Source organism: Macaca thibetana, chromosome 17, assembly GCF_024542745.1.
Source record: "Macaca thibetana thibetana isolate TM-01 chromosome 17, ASM2454274v1, whole genome shotgun sequence".
Taxonomy (NCBI): domain Eukaryota; kingdom Metazoa; phylum Chordata; class Mammalia; order Primates; family Cercopithecidae; genus Macaca; species Macaca thibetana.
Genome location: NC_065594.1, coordinates 52,730,509 through 52,749,345, shown reverse-complemented (window position 1 = coordinate 52,749,345; position 18,837 = coordinate 52,730,509). Strand labels below are relative to the sequence as shown.

Here is an 18,837-nt window from a genome sequence, read left to right as displayed (position 1 = left end):
TCACATAATACCTACTAAGCAATAAGTTATTAATATAATACATCTCAGCACTGTAGTAGTACCTTTCATTCATTTCCCACAGCTCCAAAGTGGAATTTTAGGTAACTATAATATACAGAAAAGACAAAGAGCCTAATTCACAAACTGGACCAAAGCATTCATACATATTATAATTTCAGCTACAGTATGTTTGATATATCTAAATATCCAAGTTCCCTCTTGGTTTATAATTGCCCTTTTCTTAGTCTTTATATCTTCTACTCTCTTTCTTTTCTCTCAATACTTTAACTTCAAGAACTACTGGAATGACTACAGGTCAGATACCAAGATTGGATAGAGTAAGTTCCATGTGCCTTTTCCATATTAAAAAATAGAAAAGAAAAAATATTCTTTTAACATCCTCTGATGTATAGAAAGAAAATTAAAATACATTTCACTAATCATCATTTCAGTTTCTTTAGAAAATGTTTATTGGGGCTGGGCATGGTGGCTCATGCCTGTAATCACAGCACTTTGGGAGGCCGAGGCAGGTAGACTACCTGAGATTAGGCATTTGAGACCAGCCTGGCCAACACAGGCTGGATGTTGGATGGATGAAACCCCATCCATACTAAAAATATGAAAATTAGCCGGGCGTGGTGGTGTGCACTTGTGATCCCAGCTACTCAGGAGGCTGAGACAGGAGAATCTCTTGAACCCGGGAGGCGAAGTTTGCAGTGAGCTGAGATCACATCACTGTACTCCAGCCTGGGTGACAGAGCAAGACTCCGTCAAAAAAAAAAAAAAAAAAGTTTATTGGGGGAGAGATAAGGAGACCAAATATAAATATGCAAGTGTAAGTACTTCATCCATTTCAACTCATTGTAACAGCACACTTTGATAAAATACCAGTAATTAACACAATCATACATCTCAGGCCAAAGCAAAAGATTAATTTACCTAAACACACACACACAACCCTAAATGTGTAAACTTATGAATTTCATGTTTTATAACAGGAAATATTAAAATTTGTTCTTTAGCCATTTTAAGTTCAACGATTTCAAAAGAAATAAATAACAATTTATTTTTTACTGTGTGGAAGATTAGTATGATACAAGCTCTAACTACAGTTAAATCTCCCGTAATGAAGAAACTATGATCCCCAAAGATTCAGTAACATAAAACAAAGGGTTGGATTACTGTGAGATTAAAACGATAAAGGCAAGCCTGTACAACTAGCTAGTTAGGTGTCTTGGGCAATTCAAATTCATCTGGGCTCAGGCTGCAATTTGGCACCACCTGGTGGCAACTGTCCACTCTAGCCTCAGTGTACATCCGATCAGTTCTGAGTCCTTGGCTGGCTGGGGCATCCACAGGGCAGTCCCAATCCCAGGAATCCCCTGGTTAGGTAGTGTCCATTCTGATGTGGATAGGGGGCCAGAAGAACACTGGAGACAAGGACATCTGCTTTCAGTTTTCCTACTTCCAGAAACGGCTCTGTTGGTTGTTTCCCCACACAGCCTTACCAACCTACCCCTACCAACCACATTTATGTTACAATGGGATAAACTTTAAAGATTTTTTTTTAAAGAACAGCAAAAGCTAAAAAAATTAGGAAATTTTCAAGAAGATTACATACCAAAGTTTATATGGCTATGTGGATTGCTTAGGAATAACCATAGAAAGTTCCCATACATTTTAAAGTTATTGTATCAGTCAACAAAAGCCTATTAAATCCACAACAGAATTGAACCACAGAACCAACAGTACTTATTTGTAAAACAGAAATAATACTATCTATATCACAAGCCTCTCTAATCCCCAGATCGTTCTCTTGAGGTTTAGATTCTTCTACAGTCAACTCTTTTATTTGTATATCCCACAGACACTTCAAGTGAAACAACTAAATTGATCATGTTTTCCTATTAAAGCTTTGTATTTTCTAGTGTTTTAAAAACTGTATCACTACCTATGTAGCTGTTTAATTCAGAAACCTCGCTGACATCCTTAATGAGTTCTCATCCCACCAATCCTATCTAGTCACTGAGTCCTGTTGGCTCTATCTCCTAGATAAATTTCCAACTTGGCCCATTTCTCTCATCTTTACTGCTACTAATCCAGTTCCATTATCACCTTTCATCTGGATAATGGAAATAACCTCTAAAAGTAGAGCCTCTCTAACAGGCTTATGCCATTCCAATCTATTCTCTACATTACAGTGATCTCTGGATATAAAATCAGATCATTTCATGCCTCTTCTTAAAATCTTTTAATTGTTCTCCATAGGTCTTACATAATGGTCCAAATGCATTCTTTGGGCCCATTTGCTGCTTCTCTTTAATCTCTTTTAGATCCCTGCCTCTCAGTCTATCCTTCAGCCATACCGAATTAATTTGTTCAAAAAGCTTAATTTTATCCTACTTTCCGGCTTTTATATATACTATATATTGATTCTCCCAATTCCCTTTCCTTAATTCATAGTGTTAAAGCAAACTAAATATGGCCTTAAGAAAGATTCTGTACTTCTATATTTGAGTCTTTATTGATGAACTGCAATCTAACTTAATAGGCAGACAAGATAGAAAACCTAACTTGGGGGTATGTTCCTGGAACAACAGCTGAATCTTGGCCAACCCCAGCAGCCATACTTCAACCATTCATACACTGCTGAGTGTTCAAATAAGTTAAACATCAACCTATAACCAATCCAGCTGTTTCTGTATCTCACTTCTGATTTCTGTATGTCACTTTACTTTTTTTGTCTACAAATTTGTTGTGACCGCGAGGCACCCCCGGAGTCTCTCTGAATCTGCTGTGATTCTGGAGGCTGCCTGACTTGCAAATCATTCATTGCTCAATTAAACTTTAAATTTAATGTGTCTGAAGTTTTACTTTTAATAGTAGTTTCAGTCAAAAGGGGCAGTTCTTCATTTGTGAAGTCTTCCCCAATTCCTTCCAATACTAGGTTAGATACACAGATGGTCTCATCTTTTATCCTATCATTTTGTCCACCATCATCATAACTTAGGATAATTGTTTCTCTATTTGTCTTTACCCTCCATTAGACTACCAGCTTTGTGAAGACAAAGGTCACCACTATCTATGATGTCTAGCATTTAGCTGGCATATGGTAGGTTTCAATAAATATTTGCAAAATACATTAATTTGTTGCTCTGGAAATTACATCAGGGTGCAAATGTAAAACTTTCCAACATAAAGCTTAGCATATAATAGGTAAATACCTCTTCTTTTAGTCTGCATTTTGAACTCTAAGAGCAAGTAAATCACAAGGTACAGGATCCTCCTTTCTAATGTAGGGCTGGGATGAAGTAAAATTTTGCCAAAGATAAAGAATGTCTTTGGAATTCTCTCTCCAATCTCTTAATAACTCTGCTGCCCTAAGCATGTACATTCATAAAACTGTCATACTTTTGTTATGAACATGAAGGGACAACTAAGTGCAAAAGCAAATGAATCTTAAAATCATAAGGTTACGTGAAGAAGCCACAAAAAATATATATGTATACAGCATAATTCCATTTATATAAGATACTAATATAATATGAAAAACTAAACTATATTGTGCGGAGATGTTTATTTACTGGAAACACAGATAATAAAAGTATAAGGAGAAGAATAGCAGTTATGGAAGAAAGGAGTTAAGCAGAAAGAGTCTCAAGGACATTTCTGTAGTGCTACATTATTCTCCTTCTTTATAATTATTTATTTAATGAACATTAGGAAATTTTCTCTGAACATCTTTTATTTTATATACATACATACAAACATATATGGTCAAAAAAACAGAACAATCATAACATAGTAACTAAAGTAAAAAATAATGCTATTTAAAGAGTGGTCCAATATTTCTTTGAGCTACTTGGAACAATTATTTTCTCAGGATTCAACATATGAAGGCTAGCTTAGGACTTCAAAAGCCTTATTCACAGAAAAGACTATGGTGCTCCTACTAGTAATTGGATATTCAAATATTAAAATATAAACTAAGTGTAAACAAATGCAGAAGTGTTATTTTTTCCAAGATAAAAAATGTTATTTTAAAAATTAATATGTCAAAACATTTTTTAAGAACATGTATACTTTCTCCTGGTATGCGTACGTATTTGCTGGTGCCCAAAGCATATTTTTAGTTTGTCTACTGCTAAGATAGTACTGAATGATCACTTAGAATTTTCATATTTTGAAATTCTTTGCTATTTTCATTGAAAATATAATCCTAGATTATAAATGACATAATTATTTTAAAGCTCAAATAAGAGAAGAACAAGAAAAAACAGAAGAGTATAATCACAAAGCATGTGTTGAATGCACAAATGAATGATTTATTTTGCATTCAGTGAAGTTCATGTTAATTTCCTTTGGCATATACTTCTAATGCAGACTTTCAAAAAAGATCAAACAGGTAGAAAAGATCTATGCAAGCCAAATTTATGAGGAAAATAATAATCTGATTTTCAGGAAAGTCATTTTTATGACTTTCTACTAAGTCATATTTAGCAAAAATCCTAAAAAAGTTCTGTCATAAACTGTATATCTACTCTCTTATCATCACAAACATTTTTACCCAAGAACAAAGAAACCCAAGAACAAAATCATACCCCTCAGAGGCAATAGCATAAACATCTCTACCAACCTGCTACATTAAATAACAATTTAACAGCAATTTAAGAAATATCTTTGCTAATTTATTACCAAAGGATGATTCTACATATATAGTTTTTATAGTAGTAGCCAACTTATAAATACTATAATACAGCAGCTTTTTTCTCTGGAATTGAGGGGTGGACGTACCAAATTTTCTGCTACTATATTCCTAGTAGAAATGACATGTTACAATGCTATTACAGATTAAGTCTGATTTAAAGCCTTGCCGACAACAATCAAAATATCATATAAGCAAATCAGTGCTGATAAACTAGTATCACAAGTCAATTTCAAAATAATTTTCTTATTAAAATATAAACTTTCAAAAACCACTCTATAACAATGCATAAAAATATCTGCCACTGAAATAAATAGTATTTATTTTTCCCGAATTCTGCCAATCACTAACCAGGTGAGCCTAATATTTACTGATCTAAAAGTAACTGCATGAATGAAAATGATATTACTTCAGGATTACCTAATATGACATCTTTCACAGCCAGCAGCTAAATGAGGCATGTGTATATTTCAAATTACTATTCTAGTTTTAAAAAGTTTCCAGGAGAAATTGTTGGTATAATACAGGAAGAACTGGTATCTCAGTACTCTTTCCTTTTCATCTGTCTTCAATCTGAACTGAAACAAATGCAAAAACAGAAGTCACTAGTGTAAAAAAAAGACATAACAGGAGGCCGAGCACGGTGGCTCATGCCTGTAATCCCAGCACTTTGGGAGGCCGAGGCAGGTGGATCATGAGGCCAGGAGATCGAGACCATCCTAACTAACACAGTGAAACCCCATCTCTACTAAAAATACAAAAAATAGCCGGGTGTACTGGCAGGCGCCTGTAGTCCCAGCTACTCAGGAGACTGAGGCAGGAGAATGGTGTGAACCCAGGAGGCGGAGCTTGCAGTGAGCCGAGATCACACCACTGCACTCCAGTGCAGTGAGACTCCATCTTAAAAAAAAAAAAAAAAAAAAAGACATAACAGGAATAACAGAGCGAAAAGGTTAGTGTAGTAAATCTTGTTCTAAGACTTTACAACTTTCACGTTCTCATTATATTTAGATTTCTATTTATGACAAGTTTTCTTTAATGTATTCAAAAGACATTATATAATAGAAATAGCATTTAATTTCAATAAAGCTTCTATAACCTCCCAAGATAAATAAGATACCACACAAGCATTTTGTTTTTTACCTGTTTTCTCGTTCATACATTTCCCTAGAGGCATTTCGAAGTTGATCAATTTCTTGGTTGGTTTTCAATCTGATTTGTTCTAGTTCATCATGTAGTTTATTTTCATATTCTGTTTTATAATGGTCTCTGAAGGAGACAAAAGGAACAACCATAAATTTCCTTTTGAAACAAATAGGCTTTTGTACTCTATATAAGATTTTAATACCTTTCATCGAGTATGCTCTATAAACTATGTTACCTGAAAAACTTAACTATTAAGTATAAAATTTTATAATTCCTAAAAATACTGTTCCTAACTAGTATGATCTAAGATTTCAACCTGTTAAACATTATTTTCCAAAAGACTTAATTACTATATGAAAACTTAGTAATTCATGTGGGATAACTATTCATCTTCCAAAACACTTTTCTAGTAGTTTTAATGCATATGGTTGAAGCTTATTTTAAAATTGAGAATGTCCTTCATTTAAAAATAATAATCTGGTAGGATGATGTTGAGAGATGAATAATATTACAAAAATATAAAAATGAAATGACTCTGAGTCTATGAATCCTTTGCTTCCAAGCATGACAACCACAGCCACACCAGGATCTTTTAGCCAAGTCAAAGTATTATATAGGGTATGAAAAACTACTACAGGCTAGGAAAAAATTATGAATCTGTGAACTCTTTAAAAGTAAAATTTACCTTTACCTTTAAGGTAAAATTTGTTGTGTTTTAGTATTTTTTCTTTTTTTCTTAAAGAGATAATGCCTTGCTCTGTAACTCAGGATGAAGTACAGTGGCGCATTAATCATGTAACCCTGATCTCCTGGGCTCAAGCCATCTTCCTGCCCCAGCCTCCCGAGTAAGCAGGACTACAGGTGCTTGACATTGTGCCTTGCTAATTTAAAAACTTTTTTTATAGAGACAGGATTTTCTATGTTGCCCAGGCTGGTCTCAAACTTCTGGCCTCGAGCAATCCTCCGGCCTTGGCCTCACAAAGTGCTGGGATTACAGGTGTGAGCCGCTGCACCCAGCATATTTGTTTTTGGTATGTTGATAAGAATAATTCAAGGGTTATAAAAGTTATTAGTATTAAGGTACTTTAGTAACTTCTACACATCTAGTAGAAGAAAGAAGGCAGGACCAAAACATAGGGAGTCTCATTGAAGGGCATATAAGTTAAAACAGAATGTGATACTACCTCCTCATAATTCTTTTACATTTCACATAGGAAATCATTAGCATACTGAGATTTTCTTCCAAAATATACTTCTATAGAGATACTTTCATACTTTCCTTTAAAACATACTTCCATAGAGATATTAGTCATAGGAATTTAAAAAATTATGTCACAAATAAAAAAACAGTCATAGCATATATTTATCTATCTAAAAGAAATAGGCTTTTGGTATTGCTGAAAAAAGCCACAGTGTCTTTTAAAAAACCAAGTAGAAAGGAATATCATATAAGAAAATAAAATAGACAGATAAAACCCCCATCTCCCTGGGACAGAGCACCTGGGGAAAGGGGTGCCTGTGGGTGCAGCTTCAGCAGACTTAAATGTCCCTGCCCAACAGTTTCTGAAGAGAGCAGTGGATGTCCCGGCACAGCGTTCAAGCTCGCTAAGGGTCAGACTGCCTCCTCAAGTGGGTCCCTGATCCCCATGTATCCCAACTGGGAGACACCTCCCAGTAGGGGCCAGCAGACACCTCATACAGGAGCGCTCTGGCTGGCATCGGCAGGTGCCCCTCTGGGAAGAAGCTTCCAGAGGAAAGATCAGGCAACAATCTTTGCTGTTCTGCAGCCTCTGCTGGTGATACCCAGGCAAACAGGGTTGGCAGTGGACCTTCAGCAAACTCCAGCAGGTCAGCAGCAAAGGGGCCTGTCAGAAGGAAAATTAACAAACAGAAAGGAATAGCACGTCTACTCAAAGACACTCAAAGACCCATCTGAAGGTTACCAACATCAAAGACCAATGGTAGATAAATCCACAAAGAAGGGGAACACCAGTGCAAAAAGGCCGAAAGTTCAAAAAACCAGAATGCCTCTTTTCCTCCAAAGGATAACAACTCATTGCTAACAGGGGAACAAAACTGGACAGTGAATGAGTTTCACGAATTGACAGAAGTAAGCTTCAGAAGGTGGGTAATAACAAACTCCTCCGAGCTAAAGGAGCATGTTCTAACCCAATGCAAGGAAGCTAAGGACCTTGAAAAAAAGGATAGACAAATTGCTAACTAGAATAACCAGTGTAGAGAAGAACATAAATAACCTGATGGAGCTGAAAAACACAGCATGAGAACTTCATGAAGCACACACAAGTTTCAATAGCCAAATCGATCAAGTGGAAGAAAGGATATCAGTGACTGAAGATCAACTTAATGAAATAAGAAGAGAAGACAAAATTAGAGACAAAATAATAAAAAGGAATGAACAAAGCCTCCAAGAAATATGGGACTACTTGAAAAGCCCAAATCGACGTTTGATTGGTGTACCCGAAAGTGATGGGGAGAATGGAACCAAGTTGGAAAACACTTCAGGATATTATCCAAGGGAACTTCCCCAACCTAGCAAGATAGGCCAACACTCAAATCTAAGAAATACAGAGAACATCACAAAGATATTCCTTGAGAAGAGCAACCCCAAGATACACAGATACTCCTTGAGAAGAGCAGCCCCAACACACATAATCGTCAGATTCACCAAGGTTGAAATGAAGGAAAAAATGTTAAGAGCAGCCAGAGAGAAAGGTCGGGTTACCCACAAAGGGAAGGAAGCCCATCAGACTAACAGGGGATCTCTCTGCAGAAACCCTACAAGCCAGAAGAGAGTGGGGGCCAATATTCAACATTTTTAAAGAAAAGAATTTTCAGCCCAGAATTTCATATCCAGCCAAACTAAGCTTTGTAAGGGAAGGAGAAATAAAATCCTTTACAGACAAGCAAATCCTGAGAGATTCTGTCACCACCAGGCCTGCCTTATAAGAGCTCCTAGAGGAAGCACTAAACATGGAAAGGAACAACTGGTACCAGCCACTGCAAAAACATAACCAAATTGTAAAGACCATCAACACTATGAAGAAACTGCATCAACTAACGGGCAATACAACCAGCTAGCATCATGACAGGATCAAATTCACACATAACAATATTAACCTTAAACGTAAACAGGCTAAATGCCCCAATTAAAAGACACAGACTGGCAAATTGGATAAAGAGTCAAGACCTATGAGTATGCTGTATTCAGGAGACACATCTCACGTGCAAAGACACATAAAGGCTCAAAATAAAGGGATGGAGGAATATTTACCAAGCAAATGGAAAGCAGGAAAAAAAAAAAAGCAGGAATTGCCATTCTAATCTCTGATAAAACAGGCTCTAAACCAACAAAGATCAAAAGAGACAAAGAAGGGCATTACATAATAGTAAAGAGATCAATGCAGCTAGAAGAGCTAACTATCCTAAATATATATGCACCCAATACAGGAGCACCCAGATTCATAAAGGAAGTTCTTAGAGACCTACAAACAGACCTAGATTGCCACGCAACAATGGTGGAAGACTTTAACACCCCACCATCAATATTAGACTGATCAATGAGACAGAAAATTAACAAGGATATTCAGGACTTGAACTCAGATCTGGACCAAGCAGACCTAATAGACATCTACAGAACTCTCCACCCCGAATCAACAGAATATACATTCTTCTCAGCACCACATCATACTTACTCTAAAATTGACCACATAATTGGAAGTAAAACACTCCTCAGCAATGCAAAAGAATGGAAATCATAACAAACTGTCTCTCAGACCACAGTGGAATCAAACTAGAACTCAGGATTAATAAACTCACTCAAAAGCGCACAACTACATGGAAACTGAACAATCTGCTCCTGAATGACTACTGGGTAAACAACAAAATGAAGGCAAAAATAAAGATGTTCTTTAAAACCAATGAGAACGAAGACACAATGTACCAGAATCTCTGGGCCACATGTAAAGCAGTGTGTAGAGGGAAATTTATAGCACTAAATGCCCACAAGAGAAGGCAGGAAAGATCTAAAATTGACACCCTAACATCAAAATTAAAAGGACTAGAGAAGCAAGAGCAAACAAATTCAAAATCTAGCAGAAGACAAGAAATAACTAAGATCAGAGCAGAACTGAAGGAGATAGAGACACGAAAAACCCTTCAAAAAATCAATGAATCCAGGAGCTGTTTTTTTTGTAAAGACCAACAAAATAGACAGACCGCTAGCTAGACTAATAAAGAAGAAAGGAGAGAAGAACCAAACGGACACAATAAAAAATGAAAAAGGGGAGATCACCACTGATACCACAGAAATAAAAACTACCATCAGAGAATACTATAAACACCACTATGCAAATAAACTAGAAAATCTAAAAGAAATGGATAAATTCCTGGACACATACACCCTCCCAAGTCTAAACCAGGAAGAAGTCGAATCCCTGAATAAACTAATAACAAGTTCTGAAATTGAGGCAGTAATAGCCTACCAACCGAAAAAAAAAAAAAAAAAAAAAAAACCAGGATGACACGGATTCCCAGACGAATTCTACCAGAGGTACAAGGAGGAGCTGGTACCATTCCTTCTGAAACTATTCCAAACAACAGAAAAAGAGGGAATCCTCCCCAACTCATTTTATGAGGCCAGCATCATCCTGATACCAAAACCTGGCAGAGACACAACAAAAAAAGAAAATTTCAGGCCAATATCCCTGATGAACATCGATGCAAAAATCCTCAATAAAATAATGGCAAACCAAATCCAGCAGCATACCAAAAAGCTTATCCACCACGGTCAAGTTGGCTTCATACCTGGGATGCAAGGCTGGTTCAACATACACAAATCAATAAACGTAATCCATCACATAAACAGAACCAATCACAAAAACCACGATTATCTCAATAGATGCAGAAAAGGCCTTTGACAAAATTTACCACCCCTTCATGCTAAAAACTCTCAATAAACTGGGTATCGATGGAATGTATCTCAAAATAATAAGAGCTATTTATGACAAACCTACAGCCAGTATCATATCGAATGGGCAAAAACTGGAAGCATTCCCTTTGAAAACTGGCACGAGACAAGGATGCCCTCTCTCACCCCTCCTATTCAACACAGTATTGGAAGTTCTGGCCAGGGCAATCAGGAAAGAGAAAGAAATAAAGGGTATTCAACTAGGAAGACAGAAAGTCAAATTGTCTCTGTTTGCAGATGACACGATTATATATTTGGAAAACCCCATCGTCTCAGTCTAAAATCTATTTATGCTGATAAGCAACTTCAGCAAAGTCTCAGGATACAAAATTAATGTGCAAAAATCACAAGCATTCCTATGCACCAATAACAGACCGCGAGCCAAATCATGAGTAAATTCCCATTCACAATTGCTACTAAGAGAATAAAATACCTAGGAATACAACTTACAAGGGATGTGAAGGACCTTTTCAAGGAGAACTACAAACCACTGCCCAAAGAAATACGAGGGGACATAAATAAATGGAAAAACATTCCATGCTCATGGATGGGAAGAATAAATATTGTTAAAATGGCCATAACGCCCAAATTTATACATTCAATGCTATCCCCATCAAGCTACCAATGACTTTCTCCGCAGAATTGGGAAAAACTACTTTAAAGTTCATACGGAACCAAAAAAGAGCCCACATAGCCAAGACAATTCTGGGCAAGAACAACAAAGCTGGAGGCATCACGTTACCTGACTTCAAACTACACTACAAGCCTACAGTAACAAAAACAGCACGGTACTGGTACCAAAACAGATCTATAGACCAATGGAACAGAACAAAGGCCTCAAAAATAACACCACACATCTATGACCATCTGATCTTTGACAAATTTGACACAAACAAGCAATGGGGAAAAGATTCCCTATTTAATAAATGTTGTTGGGAAAACTGGCTAGCCATATGCAGAAAACTGAAACTGACCCCTTCCTCACACCTTAAACAAAAATCAACTCAAGATGAATCAAAGACTTAAACATAAGACTTAGGATTATAAAAATCCTACAAGAAAACCTGGGCAATACCATTCAGGATGTAGGCATGGGCGAAGACTTCATGTCTAAAACACCAAAAGCAACGGCCCCAAAAGCCAAAATTGATAAACAGGATCTAATTAAACTAAAGAGCTTCTGCACAGCGAAAGAAACTATCATCAGAGTGAACAGGCAAACTCCAGAACGGGAGAAAATTCTTGCAATCTATCCATCTGACAAAGGGCTAATATCCTGAATCTACAAAGAACTTAAATAAATTTACAAGAAAAAAACAATCCCATCAAAAAGTGGGCAAAGGATATAGACACTTCTCAAAAGAAAACATTTACGTAGCCAACAGACATATGAACAAATGCTCATCATCACTGATCATTAAAGAAATGCAAATCAAAACCACAATGAGATACCATCTCACGCCAGTTAGAATGGCAATCATTAAAAAGTCGGGAAACAGAGATGCTGGAGAGCATGTGGAGAAACAGGAATGCTTTTACAGTGTTGGTGGGAGCGTAAATTAGTTCAACCACTGTGGAAGACAGTGTGGCAATTCCTCAAGGATCTAGAACTAGAACTATCATTTGACCCAGCAATCCCATTACTGGGTATATGTACAAAGGATTATAAATCATTCTACTATAAAGACACATGCACACGTACGTTTATTGCAGCACTGTTCGCAATAGCAAAGACTTGGAACTGAAGCAAATGTCCTTCAATAATAGACTGGATAAAGAAAATGTGGCACATATACACCATGGAATACTATACAGCCATAAAAAAGGATGAGTTCATGTCCTTTGTAGGGACATGGACGAAGCTGGAAAACATCATTCTCAGCAAACTATCACAAGAACAGAAAACCAAACACTGTCTTGTTCTCACTCATAAGTGGGAGTCGATCAATGAGAACACATGGACACAGGGAGGGGAACATCACACACTGGGGCCTGTCGGGGAGTGGGGGTCTAGGGGAGGGATAACATTAGGAGAAATACCTAACGTAGGTGATGGGTGGATGGGTGCAGCAAACCACCATGACATGTGTATACCTATGTAACAAAACTGCACATTTTGCACATGCACCCCAGAACGTAAAGTATAATTAAAAAAGAAAAAAAGCAAACATATCTCACTTCATTTTTTAAATTCTTCTGCATTATTTGCAATCCAAATTATCCTAACAGATACATCAGCTCGTTACTATATTCAAGAAACGTGCCTAAAACCAAATGACAAAGTTTTAAAATAAAGGCACATGGGAAAATTACACCACATAAATATATGCAAACAGAAAGCAGAAATGTCAAAATCAAAAAATAAAATAAAATAAAATTAGGTCTTATCTTAATATTGTCCTATAGACCTTAAAAAAAAAATCACTAATCTTCCCCAAAGCCCAGAGCTCCCTCAAAGAAAATGTGTTAACTGATATCTATTTATGTGGGAAATAATGTAAATCTTGCCTGGATGCTATGTATTTTTCATACATCTCTTCTCTAGCCTTTTTGGTTTCTTCAAGTTGAGTTTGAAGTCTTTCAAGGCGATCCTCTTCGTGAGCACAGCGAACACTAAGCTCCATATTTTGGCGATTGAGATATTCTTTATCCTTTTGTAGTAGAGTAACAGTCTGCTGTAACGTGGCTACCTACATACATGTAGAAACAAAAAGTATCCAGAGTGATACCATCTTACTTTTCAATGTTGACTGTATTAATTTCTTTCCTTCATGTTTTCATTCCATGAAAATTTTCCTTTTAAAAAGGGCTAATTCTTGGCATGCAACTTTTTAAAAATATAAAAATAGCTACTAAAAGTCTCTTTTTGGGGCTGGGCATGGTCGCTCATGCCTGTAATCCCAGCACTTTGGGAGGCCAAGGCAGGTAGATCATTTGAGGTCAGGAGTTCGAGACCAGCCTGCCCAACATGATGAAACCCTGTCTCTACTAAAAACGCAAAAATTAGCAGGGCATCGTGGCACATGCCTGCAATCCCAGCTACTCAGGAGGCTGAGGCAGGAGAATCGTTTGAACCTGGGAGGCAGGGGTTGCAGTGAGCCTCTTAAGATCACACCACTGGCCGGGCGCGGTGGCTCAAGCCTGTAATCCCAGCACTTTGGGAGGCCAAGACGGGCGGATCACGAGGTCAGGAGATCGAGACCATCCTGGCTAACACGGTGAAACCCCGTCTCTACTAAAAAAAATACAAAAAACTAGCCGGGCGAGGTGGCGGGCGCCTGTAGTCCCAGCTACTCGGGAGGCTGAGGCAGGAGAATGGCATGAACCCAGGAGGCGGAGCTTGCAGTGAGCTGAGATCCGGCCACTGCACTCCAGCCTGGGCGACAGAGCGAGACTCCGTCTCAAAAAAAAAAAAAAAAAAAAAAAAGATCACGCCACTGTACTACAGCCTGGCCAACAGGGTAAGACTCCTGTCTCAAAAAAGAAAAAAAGTAAAAGTTAAAAAATTAAAAAAAAGTCTCTTTTTGGGAGGAACTACATAACAAAAAAAATGTCTCTGCCTCAAATCTACTCCGGGCTATTTTTTTCACTAATACTATACAATTCAATATAAGTGACTCTATTCATAAGCTTACCTCTTTTGATAATTCACTTCGTTCTTTTGTTTGAATTATGTGAGAGGCTTCAAGTATTTCATGTTTTCTCCTAAGCTCAATTACTTCCTGCTCAAGTGCATCACGTTCACTATTAAAAAATTCCAACAGACATGTAAATTTTACATCCCCTTTTACAGTGAACACTTTAAAAGGGCTGACTATGCATGAGGATGCTGAATAGAGACACTAGCAATGGGGCTTGAGTGTAATTCCATGAACTATAAAGTATCTACTTTTCAGATTTAGAAGGGACTCTGTTTCAGACCTTATTCAAATACATAAAAATCAATTTATTACCTTTAAGGAATAAATATATAAACTACATAATAATAAAACTTACTAACATACATTTGGTATTTTTTCATTAGTCTTCAATCTTATCTTGAGGTCAAAACTTTTAAAGAATGTATACATGGCTCTAGGCTTTCAGTTCAGTTAAGGTAAAAAAACACAACTTATCATTCCGATTGCATAGTAGATACGTAGGCAGGCATTATTGTGACTATTTCATTCACAAACTGTTTATGATTACCTAAATTTTAATTTGCATTTTAAGACAAGTTCCCCAGTTCCCCAAAAAAGTTATACCAAGAATTGGACTAAAACCTACAACAGACATTTTTTAAAATGAGCAGAGAAATCGATTTACTAACTCTTAACTACTTCCCTGCAGTCAGAAGTAGTGCCTTTGCACTTTATTTCACTGACCCATCTGGTATTTCCAAAGAGAGGGCTGTTAGGAATTGTTTTCCTTTGCATCAGCTTTTCAAAAGCGTTTAGAAAGCTTTTTTTTCCTCTAGTTAACAAAATATTATATTTATTGAAGAAAAGCTGAGCAAAGCACAAAATAACAATCACATACAAACCCAATAAGTAAAGATGACTATCAGTATTTCTATTCTGATACATATTACTACAAGTATTTCGTGCTTTTTTATTTTTAGAACGTTTAGATTATTTTTAATTTAAAAAATTAAAATTTCATTTTGTGCTTTTACATGCAATTTAAAAAAAAAACATTTTTTATACTTTTTTTTTTTTTTATGAGATGGGGGTCTCACTGTTGTCACCCAGGCTGGACTGGAACTACTGCACTCAAGTGATCCTCCTGCCTCAGCCTGCCAGATAGCCAGGACTACAGGTTCATGCCACCATGTGCCTGACTAATTTAATTTTTTTGTTTTTGTTTTTGGAAAGACGGTCTTGCTGTCTTGCAGTGGCTAGTCTTAAAATCCTGGGCTCAAGTGACCCTCCTGCCTGCGCTTCTGAAAGCACTAGGATTATAGACATGACACGCTGTACTCAGCCTGGTTCTTTTTAATACTTTTACTTACCAATCATTAATACTGTTGTATTTGTTTTGTAATATTAACTAAATATTACTTTGTTATATTTCTTCAATTCCTCTCTCTTGTTAATATATGTGAATATGTGCAGCTGTCTAATGGTATATGTAGAGAATGGGTTCCAGACCCACCCCCACAACCTGAATACGCAAATCTGTACACGCTGAAGTCCTGCAGTTGTTGCAGATCCCACCAAACAGTCAGTCCTCTGTATATTCAGGTTTCACATCCCGTGAAAATTGTATTTTCGGTTGGTGTTACGCTGATAAAAACCTGAATATAAGTGGACCCCGTGTTGGCCAAGGGTCATGTATCTACATGTGTATACATACCGACACACACATACTCATACATGTGCGCTTGTTTCCTCAACTGAGACATTAGGTCCCTTTATCCTTAAATAAATCAGTGTGAATTTACTAAGGTTAAAGATAGCCTCTTATATAATCACAGTATAATTATCACACTCAGGAGACTTAGCCCTAAGACAATATTATTTTCTAATATACAATCCATTTTCAAATTTTGTCAACTATCTCCCAAAATGCCCTTTGTGAAATATCTTTTTCCCTGAGCCAAGGATCTATCACCATAATGGTAATCCAAGGATCTATTATCATAATATTGTAATCTATTACCATGCAGCTAGATGTCATGTGGTTTTAGTCTCCTTTAACCTTTAAGAGTTCTTAGCTTTCCTGGTGTTTTATGACTTTTTATAGAGCACAGGCTAACTGCATCATAGAATGTTCCTTAATTTTCACTTGTCTGAAGTTTCTTTACTATTAGATTCAGGTTAGGCACTTGGGCAGGAATACTACAGAAATGATTCTCAGATAGAGAAATGCATTCTCAGTGTATTATATGAAGATGTACTGAGGTATGTGATGTCAGTTTATCCCATTATTGGTGATAGTAACTTTGATCACTAGGTTAAGGTAGCATCTGCCAGAGTTTAACTATAAAGGTATCCTTTTGCCCTTTAAAATTAATAATTGTGAAGAGATGCTTTGTGTAAATATCCTATTCCCTAACATACTTTTACTTGATGGTTTTATATTCCAATGATGATTCTGAATCAATATTATTATGCGGCTACAAAATGGTCATTCTTACATGCATATACATTTATTGGTTGGCATTCAACCGTAAAGATCCTCTTTCCCAAAAAGGATATAAATATATTTATTACCACTGAACTGTACACTTAAAAAGTGGTAAAGATGACATATTAAAAAAATTTTTAAGATCCCCTTTCTGTATTTATTATTAGCCTGCACTTAAAAACTCTTATTCTATTCAATGGACTATAATTCATCATTGTCACTATTTATTGTGATATTCAAGTTTGCCATATTTAGCCAGTTGGCACCTCCTCAAACTGGCTGTTGCAGTGTTGAATTGGAATTAGAAGTATCAACGTGGGCTGGGTGCAGTGGCTCACGCCTGTAATATCAGCACTTTAGGAGGCCAAGGTGGGCAGATTACCTGAGGTCAGGAGTTCAAGGCCAGTCTGGCCAACCATGGCCAACATGGTGAAATCGTGTCTCTACTAACAAAAACAAACAAACAAACAAACAAACAAACAAAATATATATATTAGCTGGGCATGGTGGTGCACACCTGTAGTCCCAGCTACTTGGGAGGCTGAGGCAGGAGAATCACTTGAACCTGGGAGGTAGAGGTTGCAGTGAGCCAAGATCATGCCACTGCACTCCAGCCTGGGTGACAAAGTGAGACTCTGTCTCAAAAAAAAAAAAGAAGTATCAGTATGATCTCATCCATAGTGTGTTAAGCCTCCTCCTCATTCTCCCTCCACTGTCTCTGCCTACTCAAAGGGCCTAGAAATAATGACCAATGTAGCCATGACCACAGCATCCAAATCTTAATTTCTAAATAGCATTCCCCACTAAAAGAGATCAAGACTTCTTAGAGAAAAAGCTGAGGCAATGAAATTACAAAATGAACAAACAAAAACCAAAACTAGGAACATTATGTTACACCAGAAAATAAGGAACTGCTAGTAAAAAAAGTGATACATTCACATCTGATTTAATGATTTTAACTGCTACATAAAACTATATTGCAGGATAAATCTCAATTTATTTTCCATTCTGCTTCTGAAAAGCATTTGAATTTATTTTAATAATGACACAATTAACATCCACACACCTGTTTCTTTTGTACATTTATGAGAATTTACCCAGGGCATAAAAGGCTTGTTTTTTCTTCCCCAGTTTATCTTATATTTCATGACCTGTCTGTTTTTAAACTCATTTCTTCTACTGAGTGAACTAAAAAGTGTCATAGTTTGAGTCCTTTCTTGTTTTACTATTAATTTTCTACCATAAAGATGTTTATCAAGCTTTTTGATCAAGGCTACATTTTTCCTTCCTAAGCTTTTATTATAGTGAATGAAAACATATGTAAAAATAGAGGTGATATAATGAACACCCATGCTCCCATCACCCAAATTCAGTAATTAACAACTCATGACTCATCTTGTTTCCTTGAGCATCCATGACCCTGGTGGATTATTCTGATGACTGCGCATTTTAGTTTTCCCTTTTTGTATTGTATCAGTCATTGATAGCGGCAGTGGGGACATCAAAATACCAACTGGTATCATCTTAGCATCACAATCTATTTAATTTTTATTCTTTGTTATTTTATATTTTTAAGAGATGGGGTTTCACTCTGCCACCATGCTGGAGTGCAGTGGCATGATGATAGCTCACTGCAGCCATGAACTTCTGGGCTTAAGCAGTCCTCCCACCTCAACCTCCCAAGCAGCTGGGACTAAAGGCATGTGCCACCATGCCTCTACTTTATTTTTAAATGCTTCTTTTGAACTCCAGCTTTATTCCAGAGCCCACTGAGCAGAGCTCTCAACGATTTAAAGCTCCAATAATTATCATATTTTGGCATAATACCACATATATAAGAAATACCATGTGTCAATCATAATGGGAGTAGAAATGCCAATCTTCTATGCAC

At 36.8% G+C, this 18,837-nt stretch overlaps 1 protein-coding gene across 5 annotated transcripts in view; it reads right to left on the bottom strand.

Annotated features, from left to right (window-relative positions):
• The window catches only part of PIBF1 (progesterone immunomodulatory binding factor 1), a 238,717-nt gene that overhangs the window by 176,143 nt on the left and 43,737 nt on the right, over positions 1-18,837 (bottom strand). For all 5 annotated transcript variants that reach the window (XR_007720925.1, XM_050766982.1, XM_050766981.1 and 2 more), the window contains exons 7-9: positions 14,474-14,582; positions 13,347-13,528; positions 5,849-5,974 (exon numbers count right to left, since the gene is read on the bottom strand). Coding sequence is in view for 4 of the 5 variants with exons in the window: in XM_050766982.1 (XP_050622939.1) it covers positions 5,849-5,974; positions 13,347-13,528; positions 14,474-14,582 (417 nt within the window). In the remaining variant the exon portion in view is untranslated. The remainder of the gene's footprint in view (positions 1-5,848; positions 5,975-13,346; positions 13,529-14,473; positions 14,583-18,837) is intronic.